We start from the raw sequence: 18,371 nt of genomic DNA on the forward strand, positions 1-18,371 counted from the left end.
CTGCATTGCCAAGGCAACGTGGGCGGGGCACCGCGCAGCAGCGCATTTGCCGCTGAACGCACGCCTCGGACCCCACCACCCTGCAAGTGTGCAGGGGGGCGGGTTTGTTGCCATGGCAAATCTGATCAACAAATGTTGTGTCTAGGGTAGCTGATCGTATAGATGAAGTTAGTGCGGGGAATGTACATTTGGGTAGCCACATCGCTCGTTTAACGCAATGAATTACATTCTGCTGACTGTATTACAAGCAAAACTAGCAAAAGTATGAGATGTTAAATATCGATCAGAAAACTGAAACGACTAGGAGTGTCAGGTTAAAGCATGTCATACAATCAGATTGTTCACAATTAATTAAACCTGAACATGTCCACATTCATATTCAGATAACGATCACCAGGCATCAATGTGCAAGAGTCTCAATGGTATTAATGCTCCTTAAAGCACCACAAATGCTCGTGACCCGGATTGAGGACAATTCACAATGCATAGTTCATGCACCAGTCTCACTGAGGTGGAAATCCACCTAAGCAACTTCCAATGTTTGTTATCTTTAGAGAAAGCACATATAATTAATCTCTTCGTTTATTCCCTTTGGGGTCAGGGAACCGAGTCTGTCTATCCAGAATGTCTCACGTTGATCCATTTTCTTTTGTAGGTTCTCGTGTTTCTCCCTTCTTTGAATTTTTTCAAGAATCACAAATTTAATTTGGGCCAAGTTATGTTGTTTACTCTGCCAATGTCTTGCCACCGCTGAACTCGCAGTCTTGTTCCTGATGCAGGATCTATGTTCATTCCATCTAATCTTAGCTGTACGTTGTGTTTGGCCGACATAGTACAGCCCACATGGACATTTAATCCCATATATTAATCCAGCTGTGTCGCATGTAGCATAACATTTGAGCCTAATCTTCTCTCCAGTGTGTGGATGGTTTATTGTTTGTCCTTTCATGATATAGCCACAGTTGCTGCAGTTTAAGCACGGAAATGTGCCTATCCGTTCTGTACTTCTTTTCATCTGCTTCACAGTAGATGTCAAAAGCCTGTATACATCCATTCCACATGATCTAGGCAGAGAAGCGGTAGAGTGGATGCTTCTGAAGGAAGGAGAAATAGCGGCACAAAAAGAGTTTATTATGGGCCTTCTGGAATTCATCAGCAACAACTCGTACTTCCAATTTAAGGACTCATACTATTTACAAGTGGCCGGCCCTGCGATGGGGGCAACCATGGCCCCATCATACGCAAATTCATTCATGCACAAGTTTGAAACGGAACACATTCTCGAGAACAATCTGTGGAACCAAGACCTCATTATCTGGATACGATATATAGACGATATCTTTGGTATTTGGAAAAGCTCAGAGTAAACAACATAACTTGGCCCAAATTAATTTTTTGATTCTTGAAAATATTCAAAGAAGGGAGAAACACGAGAACCTACAAAAGAAAATGGATCAACATGAGACATTCTGGATAGACAGACTCGGTTCCCTGACCCCAAAGGGAATAAACGAAGAGATTAATTATATGTGCTTTCTCTAAAGATAACAAACATTGGAAGTTGCTTAGGTGGATTTCCACCTCAGTGAGACTGGTGTATGAACTATGCATTGCGAATTGTCCTCAATCCGGGTCACGTACATTCGTGGTGCTTTAAGGAGCATTAATACCATTGAGACTCTTGCACATTGATGCCTGGTGATCGGTATCTGAATATGAACGTGGACATGTTCAGGTTTAATTAATTGTGAACAATCTGATTGTATGACATGCTTTAACCTGACACTCCTAGTCGTTTCAGTTTTCTGATCGATATTTAACATCTCATACTTTTGCTAGTTTTGCTTGTAATACAGTCAGCAGAATGTAATTCATTGCGTTAAACGAGCGATGTGGCTACCCAAATGTACATTCCCCGCACTAACTTCATCTATACGATCAGCTACCCTAGACACAACATTTGTTGATCAGATTTGCCATGGCAACAAACCCGCCCCCCTGCACACTTGCAGGGCGGTGGGGCCCGAGGCGTGCGTTCAGCGGCGAACGCGCTGCTGCGCAGCGCCCCGCCCACGTTGCCTTGGCAATGCAGATTAGCATCGACGTTCGCGCGCGATTCACTTTCGCTTTTGGAGCGAGAGCGATCGGTCCCGCTTGCGAACGCCGCATAAAGGTAAGAGCTCAATGAGTATGTGTACACAGACTGACTGCGTGAGATGCTATAGTCACTTACACAAATACCTGCTGTGATTCAACAGCAATGTTGGAGTGTGTTCTCCACGAACAATTACGAGAGAGGACAACTCGAATAGTCAGGTACAGGGTACTGATGTAAAGGGTAACATACTATCACGAATATAAGGATGTAATTTTGATGTTGACAACGTTTTCCTTATATCTCTCCCTTATTCTCTCCACTGATACGAATCCACGCGGGGTATGTGTTTCTTTAATTATTTTAATTATTTCTGAATAATGATTTGTATTGATGTTAACGATATATAGACAATATCTTTGGTATTTGGAAAAGCTCAGAATCTCACCTTCTAGAATTTTTTGATTACATCAACAGCATAGATCCTCGGATACAATTTACACATGAATATTCACGTAAGTCTATCCATTTTTTGGATGTAGAGCTCAAGGTCACAGAAACAGGATATCAAACTACAATCTATTGGAAAAGTACCGATAGGAACAGTTTGTTACAAAGGTTGAGCTTCCATCAGCCAAGCTTGATAAAAAATTTACCCTATAGCCAAATGCTTAGAGTTAAAAGGATTGTAAGTACCCAGGGTGAATATGAAGCAGCAGTTAAAGAAATGGGCAGGAAATGCATAGCACGAGGCTATACAGAAGAAGAAATTACACTGGCAGAGACACGTATAGCGACACAAGACAGAGAAGAATTACTTCGACCAAAAATAACTAAAGAGGATACTCCTGCTCCATTAGTTTTTGTATCGAAGTACTCAGGCCAAAGTAATCGAATCAAAGCAATCATAAAGAAAAATTGGAACACTGTGACATGTGACAAAAGGGTAGAGCATTTGTTCAAAGAAACCCCAACATTTGTATATCAAAGAAGCGCAAATCTAAAAGACAGATTGATACATACGAGACCACCACAAAAGAAAAGAAGTACAGAACGGATAGGCACATTTCCGTGCTTAAACTGCAGCAACTGTGGCTATATCATGAAAGGACAAACAATAAACCATCCACACACTGGAGAGAAGATTAGGCTCAAATGTTATGCTACATGCGACACAGCTGGAATAATATATGGGATTAAATGTCCATGTGGGCTGTACTATGTCGGCCAAACACAACGTACAGCTAAGATTAGATGGAATGAACATAGATCCTGCATCAGGAACAAGACTGCGAGTTCAGCGGTGGCAAGACATTGGCAGAGTAAACAACATAACTTGGCCCAAATTAAATTTGTGATTCTTGAAAAAATTCAAAGAAGGGAGAAACACGAGAACCTACAAAAGAAAATGGATCAACGTGAGACATTCTGGATAGACAGACTCGGTTCCCTGACCCCAAAGGGAATAAACGAAGAGATTAATTGTATGTGCTTTCTCTAAAGATAACAAACATTGGAAGTTGCTTAGGTGGATTTCCACCTCAGTGAGACTGGTGCATGAACTATGCATTGTGAATTGTCCTCAATCCTGGTCACGATCATTTGTGGTGCTTTAACGAGCATTAATACCATTGAGACTCTTGCACATTGATGCCTGGTGATCGTTATCTGAATATGAATGTGGACATGTACAGGTTTAATTAATTGTGAACAATCTGATTGTATGACATGCTTTAACCTGACACTCCTAGTCGTTTCAGTTTTCTGATCGATATTTAACATCTCATACTTTTGCTAGTTTTGCTTGTAATACAGTCAGTAGAATGTAATTCATTGCCTTAAACGAGCGATGTGGCTACCCAAATGTACATTCCCCGCACTAACTTGATCTATACGATCAGCTACCCTAGACACAACATTTGTTGATCAGATTTGCCATGGCAACAAACCCGCCCCCCTGCACACTTGCAGGGCGGTGGGGCCCGAGGCGTGCGTTCAGCGGCGAACGCGCTGCTGCGCGGCGCCCCGCCCACGTTGCCTTGGCAATGCAGATTAGCATCGATGTTCGAGCGAGAGCGATCGGTCCCGCTTGCAAACGCCGCATAAAGGTAAGAGCTCAATGAGTATGTGTACACAGACTGACTGCGTGAGATGCTATAGTCACTTACACAAATACCTGCTGTGATTCAACAGGAATGTTGGAGTGTGTTCTCCACGAACAATTACGAGAGAGGACAACTCGAATAGTCAGGTACAGGGTACTGATGTAAAGGGTAACATACTATCACGAATATAAGGATGTAATTTTGATGTTGACAATGTTTTCCTTATATCTCTCCCTTATTTTCTCCACTGATCCGAATCCACGCGGGGTATGTGTTTCTTTAATTATTTCTGAATAATGATTTGTATTGATGTTTATTGCATGCACACTGTATAGTTGATTTAAGATCTATCTAAGTACGGCCCTGAAGATGGTCTAAGACCGAAATGCATTGGCACATGTACTTCTTTGAAAAACGACCTAGATCTTTTTGAGTTACCTCACAATATAAAAAATTATCAACCAATGGGCATGGGTCCTAGAAATGTGAAGTAAACATTTCTTTTTTGAAAATCAAGTACTGTCTTCTATATTATTTTATCATCTTTTTGCACTCATATCTATGATCACTATATGAAAAGATTGAAAGAAATTGTGCAACCCTGTTCAGGGTCAACTGAGAGCACCGGTCTTTAGTAGGGTATGTACACCTTACTTTTTCTTTTTTACACCTTGTTTTTTAGGAACACTTTTGCTGGTGCCTCTCTAGAGCTGTTATTAATAATGATCCCAAGATATCTGATTGAGTCCACTTCCTCAATCTTTTTTTCGCCTAAAAACCAACTGGGTTTGCCCTGTTTCGGTTTAGCCTTTTGGAGACAGATGATTTTAGTTTTACTTTCATTTATCTCCAGGTTGTTCTCACATACATAGCGATGGAGGCTATCTAGTTGTCTTTGAAGTCCTATTGCAGTTTGGTCAATCATAATCGGGTCTTGTTAGTTTTGTTTTCCCCACCTTAGGTGGAAAGGACCGGATTAATGGTTTGAAATCCTGGAGGTCAGCAGTGTAAAAGTTGTAAATTGCTGGGGCAAGGGGGCAACCCTGTTTGACCCCTTTCTCAGTTGGAATTGACACACTTAGGAGACCTCCTCTGTTTAGGTGAATTGTGACCGAAGCACAAGTTGATTGAAGGAATATTAGTTTTATTTTGTAGTGAGTTACTAGGTTGGATCCTTGCGTCGATGTTCCAATTCCTCGTGGAGGTGACTCTTGTAAAGGAAGGTCGAGGGTTATGGCTGTTGTGCTGGTCAGTGCCAGCGTCCCTGCTTTTAGTTTGTGGTGATACTCCAAGGTAAGGTTGGTTGGTAGCGGCCACAGGGGTAGTTGTGTGTAGGGTTCCATTGTCTTTTCCAGTGTCGATTTCACTGATGACCTGTTTCTCACATACCGTTCCTGGTTTCTCTGTAGAAGAGTTTCCAGGGTGAGCCTTCTTTCTGTGTTCAACTAGGTTCATAATAAGGGGGTCACCTGTTTCAGAACTAATGGCTTTCTGTGGATATGGGTTCACTTGTCGACCAGTCAAGGGGGGTTTGACTGGTGGTATATTCTGTTCCATCGTCTGCTGTCATTTCCAGAAGTTTGGCGTCTGAGATCTCGTGTCTTGACACAGGTTCAGTTTCCGATGACTCGTGAGTTGCTAATTTCTGTTTGAAGAAGAAATTTGCCAAGTCTCCTGATAGCAGGGTTCTTTTAGGGCCAATCTTCCTGTAAGTTCTCAATTTGTCAGGAGATAAAAACTCCTCCCTAAAGTGTGTGACAAAAGGAACGGGTGTTTTTAGCTTTGTTACATTTTCTCTTTCTTGTAGATTAGGTCGTGTAGTTAATGGTTTTATTTCCCTCAACCCCTCCTTTGTTTTATTTCTGGTTATTGTAAAAGGTTTAGGTTTTGAAGTAGTCTTTTTCAGGGTTTTCGTTTTAGAGGTCCCCTTGTTGATTTTCCCTCTTGGTTTCGGTTTGTGACTTGCACTAGGTTTTGGCTTTCCTCTGAAGGGTAGGACACTGTTAGATTTGTCCTTAGTCACCGTCACTGTCGTTGACCCCAAAAACGGGGTTTCCACAGAATGTGGATTATTTGTTGAATATCTTTCATGTTTGTGGTTGTCACCAGCGTCGGCGTCCAGCAAAGGTCCATTCAAGGGGGGAGAACGATCCTGACTGGTACCTTTGCTGAGGCAACGGTGCATGCCGATCCCCAGAGTGTTCGTGGGCGGTGTGCACGGGATCTGATGAATTTCTGCTGTGATATTCCTTGTGATTTGGGGGTCTTGGGTCTCGCTGTCAAAATATGGCATTGATGATTCCCCTTGTATGCTTGTTATGGGTGAGGCTGTCTCAATTTCTGTATCTTGTAGAACTGTGATCTTATGTTCCATGGCTATGGGGTTCATGGGCATCCCCCGCCTCTTGTTGAGTGTAGGTTTCGTTTTTTCCATCGGGCCCCCGCCCCCACCCACCTCCTATGTCATGTCTTCGATGAGTACATTTGCTGCCACTGTTTTAACAGGTACGTCTGGCGTATGGGCAGCCGGTGAAAGAGTCACCACGCCAGTCATCACAGAGGGAGCGGTTTTCATGTTTGCGGCTGGTGTATCGTTTTTGACACTTTCCAGACTATGTACATGGAGAGAGTTAGGGAGGGAGGGCATGGATGAGTCAGCTGGAGGGTTAACATTTATGAGACCACCTGCTGGAGGCTTACCTTTGGGTACTGGAGTTGCACTGGGAGGATCAGAGTCTGCCTCCAAGGTGTGCTCGTCACGCTTCCTCCTTGAACTTCTTAGATGGCAGACTTCCTCCATTTGTTTGTGTCCTGTGTCGTACAATGCATAAGTGTCACTGAGCCCAATATCCAGATAATCCAGCTAGTCCAGCTAAACAGCGAAACAGTAGGTATGACAGCGCCCTCGACTGGTGCGGGCTCAACGCTGCAAGGGCAGCTGGGTCAGCTTTTCAAAACCCGCTTCCTGGTGGGAAGAGCTATCACCGCACGCGAGGATGCTGGGATCAGTAGTCCACAGTACTTCTGCCACAAGCTCTGCCAGGGAGGTCCGATGAATCCAGGCAGCAGGCAGCAGGCAACAGTAGTAGCAGCAGTAGCAGGCCTTCCTCTCTCCACAGTGAAACAGTGGGTAAGACAGTGCCCTCGACTTCTCTTATTGAGATTAATGTTACATATGTTTGACAATAACTTTAACTTTTTCTTCAGGTCTTTCTTCATGGATTCTTCTTGAAGAGGGTCTAGTGATCTTAGGTTTAGGGTTATGGAGTTCCTCATGGGAACGGGAGTCCTTGTCCCCAAAGGGGGAGTCTCTCCCAATGAGGTCCGGCTTGGCTCTACCCCTAGGGAAGGTGTTGCGTAGCACTCACCTCCTTAGCCTCACAAGGAAAGGCTCCCCTTTGGGGATAAGTGGCACAATCCCATGATTCATCACACTACATTGGACCTTTCGTCCGCATATCATCAGATCACGCTAATGGATGATTGCAGAGAGGAGTTGTTCCGGTACTGCAGGATGCCATTTGCACTTGTGTCTTCTGAGGCAGTATTCCAGAGGATAATGAGAACTTTGTTGAAAGGTTTAAAAGGAACTGCGGTTTATCAAGATGACATTGTAGTGTATGGGAAAGGAAGAGAGGAACATGATGAGAGGCTCAAAATGGTTTTGGGCAGATTACAAGAAAGAGGCTTGAAGATTGAGAATAGTAAATGTGTCAGGATTAATCGGGGGAGTACAAAGGCAGCGAATATGGCAAGGGAAATGTGCACAAAATCGCACAGTGAATAACCTTGAATCAAACAACGTGCACACAAGAACCACGACTCATATATACTAAAACCCAGGAGTGCAGATAGAGTGAAACAAAAATACCTATATATAAAAAGGGATGTGAGGTAAGCACTTAGAACCTCCTTATGACTGAAAGGAAAGTCGGCAAACTCCTTACCCACTATGCTATAACAGATACTGACAGCGCTAAGCCCACGTAGAGGGCAAGCAAGGACAGGATCTGTGTGCTGTCACTCTGGATGATACTGAATAAGGAACTTAGAAACAGTACTCACGAGAACCGGAAAGACCACTTGAATGTCAGTAAACCCACGAACCCAGTAGGTCAAACATGGACCCAGAAGGCTATAACAGCAATGGGTGGAGGATAACTAAATACCTAAGACCTAAGTCAAGGAGCAAGTAGGAATTGTGATTAAAGAAATAGTGAGGAAAACAAAAGGCATTCACACAGGGACTAGTTACAACAGCACCCCACGCGTAATAATAAAATGGGAAATAAATGCAGAAGTGAAATGGAAAACATGGCATGGATCCCAATAGGAAGTAAGGATCAGGAGCAGGGAAAATGATATCACAAAAGGAAACCTTACCCACCCATCCAAGGAGAAAAGGCAGGAAACTAAATCTAAAAAAGGAAAGACTAATGCATCAAGTTCTTCAGTAGCAAAGGACAGCATCAAAGAAACGGAAAACACAGGCAAATTGGGCTGCATCAAAGGGTAAAGCACAGAGAAAGGCTGCCTGCAGACAGAGGAAGACAGAAAGGGAAATCCAAAAGGCAGAAATCAATTAAGCACATGAATCTGAAATCCAGGGCGGAGGAAAAAGAAACAGGAACTAGGAACTAGGCACAAAAGCTAGGAACAAGGAACAAGGGACTAGTCACAACAGGAACACTGCAACGATGACCAGCGCTGGACTGAAGCAAACTGAGGCTTTTAAAGCTGCTTAACGAGCACACCCCTCAGGTGTGCCGCCTGCTGCACCTGCAGCCACAGGTGTTGCCTATCCTCCACCCAACCTTGTCCCGCAAGGGAGGAGGTGAAGCAGTGAGCCAGGCATTCTGGGAAGCATAGTCATTTGATTAAAGTAGCATGCTGGCTGCCAAAAACCTGGAATGGATCCGGAAGGGAAGTAACTTGGAAAATAAGGTTTTAGTGCTCCCAATTCATCACAGCACTGTAGCATTAGGTTCGGAGGAAATGTCCAGTAGGGAATAAACCCCAAAACATGCCCCCAAGTGGCGGGAACGGGAGCGAAGGGAGCGAGTCGTGACAAAATGCAAATACAGGAAGACTCAAGTGGAGTATCTTGGTCATGTAGTTAGTGGGCAAGGCATCATGCCTATGGGTGAGGTGATTAAGCCATAAAATGAGAGCCTAATGCGAGTAACACAGATGAGTTGTGATCGGCTTTAAGTTTAGGAGAATATTATAATAAGTTCATACAACATTTTGCAAGCATCACAAAACCATTGAGGAAATGAATGAAAAAGAGAGCATTGTTAGAGTGGTCTTCGGGATGTGCAAGTGCTATGGAAATAATAAATGATGGTTTATGTAAAGCACCTAACTTGGGAGGTTTTGCTCTTGGTCAACCTACAAGGGTTATTGCAGATGCCGGTTGGTGAGGATTAGGGGCAGTATTATCACAGCAGATAGAGGGAGAGGATAGTATTATCTGTTATGCCTCCAGGAGATACACTTAGACTGAGATTAAATATTCTGTTATAGAAAAAGAAACGTTGGCACATGTAGGGGGTAAACTCCTACAGGAATTATGTGTTGGGAAATCACCTTGTGATTAATAATAATAATGTGTTTTTTATATAGCACTATAATAATAATGTGTTTTTTATATAGCACTTTAGATAGGAAAATACATTACTATTATTACACAATCGGAATTGCTACTCATTTGTCAACCTCAGAAGGATGACAGTGCTGAGTTGGGCTTGTCAGGATTTGAACCTGAGACCTGCAGATCAAACACAGATCACGACAACAAGCGTTTAACCCACTGAGCCATTTTACTGATCAAAAAACGTTAGTGGAAGTATTGGCAGTTAAGGGACTGTACAGGGCTGCGCTCCGGGTTAGCAAGACTATAATTAAGGATGCAGGATTACAATTATTGAGATATGTGCAAGGACAAATAATGAGGTAGCTGATTTCTTGTCGAGATTGCCGGTAGTACAAGAAGTTCAGGATAAAGAGGATGCACGAGATGAAGTAGTAGCCGTGATTGTAGGGTTCATAAACATAGAAAAATGGGAGCATGAGATAGGTGAGGATAAAATTATGACAGCAGTAATGGAATGTGTTTGCAAAGGTTGCCATCTAAACAAAATGTCAAAGAAGATGTGATTGCATTTTGGGAGGTCAAGCAAGAACTATAGAAAATGTAGAAAATCTAATTCTCTTAAGAGCACTGAACCTAGCACAGTCAGAGGTTTTGAGGGACAAGGTGATGGTACTAGCTCATCAGAGTCATCCGGGGATAACAGCGACTAAGCAGAGTTATAGAAAGGTATTGGTGGCCTGGTACAGATGCTTGAATTGAGAGGAAAGTAAGGGATTGTTAGGAGTGCCAGAATTCTGACAAAAGTTGTAAAGTCAGTGAGTTGAGTGTAAAACCCATTGTGACGTCCAGTGGGGCATGGAAACCAAATGTGATTGATGTACTGGGGACGCATCACATACTGAAGCCTGAAGATTTATGTTGGCACTGGTAAAAAAAAAACGAAAAAATGGGAGCAGTGAAATTTTTAAGTGGTGTAGGGTGAGGAGAAGTGATAAAGTTCACATAACAAGTGGGCAGAAGAAAAGGATATCCAGAAGTTGTCATAAGTGACAATGTACGACAGTTCAAGTGGAAGCAGACAAGTACTTATGCTGAGGACGTTGGGATTAAATGGAAAAATATGGCCTTTCATCATCCTCAGTCCAACGGTTTAGTGGAAAGGTATAACCGTATGTTAGTGGAAACGATTGAGCACACGGTTAGAAATGGCAATGATGTAAAGGCAGCAGTTGCCCGTACGGTATGGAGTATGAGGATGCATGTCAACAGTGTAACCAGGATGTTGCGTTTCAAGATGATGAGGGTCAAGGAGCCACCACGAAACATAATCCCAGATGAGTAAATGTGATGAGCCGTGGTGGAGAAGTGAGTAATGAACAAGTCAGAGAGCGAATATTGAAAAGTCAAGAGAAATACGCTGGGGGGAAAGGAAACAAAGAAGTAAATACTAGGCAGTTTGAAAGGGGAGATTGGGTGCGGATTAGTTACGTGTGAGAGGTTCAGAAAGGCGTGTGCAAATACTCAGTTCCTATAGAGGTCCGGGATATGTATGAGAATGCAGCGAGGGTGGCAGATGGAATTTTGATATGGTATGTGGCAACATGACAGAGCAACTAGATGGAAAGAACAAATGGTGTAATCAAACAATCCTTCTGTTTTCATGTGGGATGGAGTGATCAGGTGAGATGGAAGAGATGACCAGGTGGACATTGACTGTGGCAATGCTAAAACACAAGGTTGTGAAGAGTTTCCCAGGAATAGTGTTAAAAGAGAAGAAATTACACACGGATGTATGAGAAAAAGAGTTGTTAATCCAACAGTGTCGTTCAAGGATTATATTACGGATTCATTGGTTCTTTGGGTTCATGTGTACGAACTAGTGAGACATGTTTATCACATGCAGTAGCTAGTAGTACTTTTTTCTTTTATGTTCTAACGCACTCTATTTTGATCATAATAATGTTTTTTTTAAAGTCATTCCGGTGTTGCATGATCGCATTTTATTTTGTTAACATGTTAGAGGGAGGAGATGTGTGGTATTGAGCATTCCATCTCCCTGGAGTTGGAATGTAGAATGAAGAGCAATGAGAGATATAGTTGAAGAGAGAAGCTGGCGACATTGGAGCTGCAAGCATAATTCATAGATGTTAATAAACGAGTTCAACCACTCACGGAGTCATTGCTTGAACATACAACACTTGTCGATGTTAACTCCTTATGCCAAGTACTGCCCTCTTCTGGCTAGGTAATCAAAGAATATGTCATGTGTATCCATCCATCATATGCCTAGATACACCTCCAACAACCAGGTGCTGGCATTAAATGCATGGGTGTTACAACCATTAACTAAGTTTTGGCATCACGTACCCACCAGGCAGTTCCATAGTTTGCTCTTGAAACAGTGTCGTAAACGATGGCCATTCCAACCCACTTCCTCCCCCCGTAGACCTCACTAAAACATGTCCATGGGAATCTCATTTAGCTAGTTCTGGGCTTTTAAGGGGATGTGATTGTTATTTCTAAGCAGTCTTCTGAAAAGTAATTTCTTAAATTCAAATGCACACCAGCTCTTGGCGCTATACAATGTATAAACCATGTGCGCCTAGAGTCACTTTATAAGACATATACCTGACCGTCCCTTGCTTTGAATTCCCGTTAAAAAAGATCGGGAAAAAAATAAAATGAAATAAAAAATCACTGGAAAAAGCCACGAGTTTAGGGAAGTGTATAGGCATAAAATCGACAATTTCCGGCCTCTGCCATAAAATGCCAGGTACTACACCATGTGCACCATTGTGACAGTGCCCGGAAAATGCCTATCCCTGCACAGAAGACCAAAGTGCTGGTTTTGCGGATGCTTTTTCTCACACCGCAGCCTTGCCTGTCAATGGAAGTCTGAGCCAGCTCATGTGGGGCTGGGGGCGGGGCTAGGGGCGGAGACGAGAGACAGGGACAAAGAGAGGAGGGGCTTAACATTGGAGCAAAGCTTTTTACGGGGAGATGGGACGAAAAACGATTAATGGGTAACCGCAGAAAGTAGTATGAGAGCGGTAGACAGAAACATTAGGCAGAGTCGGGTGAGCAGAGGCAAGTAGGCAGAGGCGGGGCCTTTCGGGGTGGGTAAAGGTTAGTAACCAGGAATAGAGATGGCAGAGATGGCGAAAGTGCAGAGCTGCGTGGCAGACGCGAGAAAGAAGAGACGGAAGGGATAGACAATAGGCAGAATGTGTTGGGCAGAGACAGGTAGGCAAGCACCGAATAGAGAGCTGCGTGTGTAGATATGGGCAGCCAGAGACAGCAGGCAGGGATTAGGGATGGGTAGAGAGCGGTAAATCATTACATGCATAAAGGCAGAAAGCGATGGTGTAGAGGGCAGACTGTGGCTAGTGTGTGGCGGGGGGGGGGGGAGACACTTTAACGCACTAATAACACGGGTGGGAACCGGGAAATCGACAGTGCCCTGTAGAGCACAGGGTGATAGTGATGGCAAAGAAAGCTGAAACATGTTGAAATAATAATAGTCACTTTTGCTAAATGTACTAATTTAATCGAAACCGCAGGTATGCAATGTTCGGCTCGCGAGCTGCCCATTTTACCAAGATCTCTGCTGATGACACATTTACCGACTGAGCTAGTTTTGGGCTGTCGGCGCAAAAGCGCGCATACAAAGAAATACGCACACAGATGGCCAGTGTCGCATATGTGTATACTACTAGCGGGCTCATGAGCGACTTTTCGCGCAGACGTACAGCGATATTGAAGCCAACACCCCCCCCCCTACAGGAACACACGCTCAGACACAAATAGACTCAAAGGGACAGGCACACGCTTAAACACACACGGTTATACGCTAACATGGTCACCAATTCACAAACACACATGTATACAGAGCAATGCAGGTTCACAGGCGCAATCAGAAGGGTGCACACGCAGGCACACAAGCACACACACAGATATACACACGCCGACAAAGAAAGTAGACAAGAGGGCCTTACTGCAGTGCGCGAAGCCCAGCACCTGACCCATCGCCTCGGGGGTGTCCTCCAGCGCATCCTCATCCGGCCCTCCTCACACCGCACCCACGGGCACGGCCTTGGCTCGGCCTCCCCGGACGCCCACCCGCTCCGCCCGGCCGCCCAAGGCCTCTCCGTCTTTCATCTCGCCCTCCGCATGGTGCACCGTGTCGGACTGCGTTCCCAGCCAAGAGGCGCCTGGTGAGGAGACTGAGGGATGCTGACAGCAGGGTACCACTGCCGCCTCAGGCCTGCGGGCAGAGCTCACTCTGGCCTTAGGGGGAGGAGGGGAGCACGAGAGTAGGGCCAAGAGAATGGAGAGGGAGGGGCAGGGGGTGGGTGGAGCACCGGGATGCAGGGCATCTGAAAATCATGAGAGGATGGGAAGGGACAGGAGGGTGGGGCAGGCGACAGAGAAGAGTGATGTGGGCCATCCCATCAGCTGGATGTAGAGGGAGGAGCGCGGGAACCCCTGACCTACTCGGGAGACAACAGGAGGGGCAAAACAGCGCAGAAGGAAGGATGTGGTGGTCTGCCCTGGTGAGGACAGCGAAATGGAGGGGAAGGAGAAGAGGAGGGTACGTGGACACTGACCATCTCAGGAGAGGGCAGGAGGATGGGCGCACGGAGTGTGTGTGTGTGTGTGTGTATATATATATATATATATATATATATATATATATATATATATATATATATATATATTATAACCAGCTCAGGAGAGGACAAGAGGATGGAGAAGAAGATTAGGAGGGCCGCACGAAGGGACTGTGTGTGTGTATATATATATATATATATTTTTTGTTTTCTCCAAAAGTAAGGCAATGAAGCATTCATTGTTTAGAGCTGCACTCCCAACACTCTGGAATTACACCAATCCACGGCTGCAATTTGCTGAAAAATGAGGCTTCAGAGACTCGGAAATAACTGCTCTTGCAAGTATGTGCAAAAATAGAAAAAACGTTTTATTTCATCACAGCAGTTAAAAAAAAGGGCTTCCCAAGCTATGAGAGGCTGGCTGATGCGTTTCGCCACAATCCTGTGGCTTGATCACAGTTACTCCTCCCAGTGATTGGAGCTCAAATTTAAACACATAGTAAAACAGTTACCAAACAGTGAAAAGGTGACTTACTGGCTGTTTACAGAAGCAAGCAACCATTTTGAAACGGGTTAATGTTACTTGTAATACATACAATGCAATCGATGTAGCAGTGACAAACGGAACTTCATACACAGATAAGTGCACATTTTTTTCTCCAGATATTGCTAATTATATCCATAGTGGAATCTAAACAATGCGTATATCAAAACATAAAACTGATAATTCAGCCCTTTCCGAGCTAATTGTCATATGAAAAGTTCATGCGCAGTGCAACAATAAAAACAAACACATGTTATCACTAAAAACACATTCCTATAACGTTAATTGAAATACAATAAAGTGCTAGTGCCTCACTTTAAAATAGTGGTCATATTCATAACCTTCATAGTCAAGGGGAAAAATACTCCCTATGCAACCTTATATTTCAGCTTCGTTATCCAAATGGGAATACGAATATCGTGGGTTTAAAATGAAGTGACCTTTCCCAAAACTGTGGGAATGGTACGTGTCACTAGTACAAAATAAAGAGCATGTGCCTGGGATTGAGACAATATGATGTTTGCTTGGATGTGGCTAAGCCCATCTGACTGTGTCCTGAAACATATATGATGATAAAAAACCATTTGTCATGTTTTCTGAATAGTATGCTATTTGTATTAATAAATAAAACATAAAACCCAATGTCTTACATTCTAGTATCAATGTAAGTCACAAAAAAGTAAGAAAAAGGTGTGTATAGAAAGTTCCGAAACCCATGCCAAGAAGTTGTATAAGAGAAAGATAAGTTCTAGAGTATGAGAAAATCACAAAATAAGAAAAAATCAGAAAAAATCAAAAAAATGAATTGAAAAAGAGGATCAATATAGTAACCAGAAAACAGGTATACCTGTTATTTTTCGAAAAGCAAGCATAGGATGTCAAAACTGACAGAGCAAAGCTAAATGAGAGATAGACAGATACAATCATGGAGAAGAGAGAATAAATACATTATCTAGACACCCAGAAACGTATATAATTCCTCATCTATATTGTGCCCTTTTGGGTATTTGGTTTCAAAGTCAATAATATACTTCGTCTCTTCTTGTCTCAATTGTTTTTCACTGTCACCTCCTCTTGGGCGGTGTTAACTTTAAAGATACCAAAAAATGTTAAAGTCTTAGGATCACCATCATGGAATTCGGAAAAATGTTTAGCCAAGGGATATGCATGGTCCTTGTTGGTGATAGCTCTAATATGTTGCAAAATCCTCACCTTTAACTTACATTTTGTGCTGCCCACATACCACTTAAGGCAGGGGCATGTTAGAACATACACAACTAGCTCAGACTCACAACTGATTTTGCCCTTAATTTGCATGGTTGTTTTAAGAATGGGGTGAGTATAGCTGTTACAATTAAAAGCATATTTACAAACCTTTCATTTTCTGCACTTAAAAAAGCCATCACTTCCCCCTGAGAGCCAATTACTGCCCTGTTTGATGTTGTCTGAGACCATGTAACTTTGTACTACAAGATCTTTAATAGATGTACTCTTCCGGAAGGTTATATCTGGATGTTCGCATAAGATTTTGCCCAGATCATTGTCCACCGTCAGGACTTTCCAAAATTTGATAATGATGTTACGTATCATCTGTGAATAACTTCCAAAAGTTAGGATAAGTCTGATAGTACTATCTTCTGTGCTCTCCTTACGAGCACATTTTGATATCATCAACAAGTCCTGTCTTTTCATATCCCAGACTTTAAGATACGATCTTTCAATGACTTTGTTAGGGTACCTTTGATGTAAAAAGGTTTGGGCTGCAACTTGGCATGCTGTGTCGAAATCTGCAATATGACTGCAATTTCTTTTTATGCGAACAAATTCACCATATGGCATGCATGTAATGGAACATTGGCGCCAGTGATTTTCTGTGAAGTTCACACCCCAATTTTTGGATTACAATTTTGATTTTTACATCAAGGAACACAATATCATATGCACTATGTTGTTCCGTAAATTGTAAATTCAAATTATTGATATTGAGGAATTTAACAAATTCTTGCCATGATTGTGCGGTACAATTCCAAATGATAAATAGGTTATCAATATAGCGTAGCCATAGTATTATTTTGTCAGTGAACATTTCATTTCTTCTGTCCACACAACTGATTTTTCCCAGTTTCCCATCATGAGATTAGCATATGTGGTGCAAATGTTTCTCCCATGGCGGTGCCGTGGGTTTGACGAAATAGCTCATTGTTGAAAAGAAAGAAATTATTCTCTAGGCAGAGTCTTAGCATTTCTAGGATCATTGTGGTGTGTTTAAGATAATTGAGAGATCTAGTTTCCGAAAAACTTCACAAGCCCTTATGCCATCCTCATGTTGTATTGATGTATAAAGAGACACCACATCCATGGTAGCCATCAAATATGTTGGTTCCCAAGGTAATTCATCGATCTTGCATAGAAAATCTGTGGTGTCTCTAATATAAGAGGGTAGCGTAGAGACGAAGGTGCAGAGGACTTTATCCACAAATCTGGACATATTTTCAAAGAGTGAGCCACATAGTGTCACTATAGGTCTCCCTGGGGGTCTAGTGGGGTTCTTGTGGACTTTGGGGAGGAAGTATATGGTCGGAATGACTGAATGTTTGGTGAAAAGAAATGTAACCATTTCCTCCTCCAAAATGCCCATATTCTGCCATTTTATTAAGAAATCCCAAACTTTGTTTTCCATTTCTTGGATGGGATTTTTTTCAAGTCTCTCATAGCATTTGAGATCATTAAGCTGCCTGTACGCTTCTTTCACGTAATCTTGTTTGTTCATTATAACAATGTTGCAACCCTTGTCAGCTGGTTTGACTATATACTTGTCCATTTTGTAGAGATCAGACAGGGCCTTTTGTTGTTTCCAAGAAAGGTTACTTTTGATGTGTTTTTTGATTTTTCTCCTTTTTTGTTTCAGGTCATCAATTACAACATTTGAGAATGCTTCAATATTCATGTTCTGTGCACTCAGTGGATTAAACTTGGATTTACATTTAAGTTTGCTTTTATCTGGCCAGTCTGTGCAAATACCTAATGTTTCCAAGCTATTAGTTTCTGATATTATAGATGCATCAAGTATTATGACTTTCCTGTTGTAATGTGACTAAGGTAGTGAGAGTATTCATATCAGCAATGGTAATGTCTGTCTGACCTTCCAGCGTTTTTTAATTTTTCTTTTTATATGTGTTGGTTGCAAAAAACTTTTTCAAACGTAATTTGCGTATAAAGCTGTCCAAATCCAGTCTTGTCTGCATGTAATCGTAACTAGCCAGTGGACAAAAGTTTAAACCCATCTTAAAAACTTTAGTCTCTTCTGGAGTCAAGACGTGGTCGGATAAATTGATAATTTGTTGTTCATTAAGGCTTAGCCTAATATTTTCATTCATTTGCCAGAGCGCAATCAACTTGACACAGGGTTGTTGTTTGAACT

General features: G+C 42.7%; 1 protein-coding gene across 1 annotated transcript in view; it reads right to left on the bottom strand.

The window, feature by feature from the left end:
• The window catches only part of RTN2 (reticulon 2), a 330,108-nt gene extending 315,903 nt beyond the window's left edge, over positions 1-14,205 (bottom strand). Inside the window, exon 1 of the mRNA XM_069644694.1 lies at positions 13,792-14,205. Coding sequence (XP_069500795.1) covers positions 13,792-13,822 — 31 coding nt within the window. The 5' untranslated portion in view covers positions 13,823-14,205. The remainder of the gene's footprint in view (positions 1-13,791) is intronic.
• Positions 14,206-18,371: the final 4,166 nt, after the last annotated feature.

The sequence above is a fragment of the Ambystoma mexicanum genome, chromosome 2p, assembly GCF_040938575.1.
Source record: "Ambystoma mexicanum isolate Mex_15411 chromosome 2p, UKY_AmexF1_1, whole genome shotgun sequence".
NCBI classification, from domain to species: Eukaryota; Metazoa; Chordata; class Amphibia; order Caudata; family Ambystomatidae; genus Ambystoma; species Ambystoma mexicanum.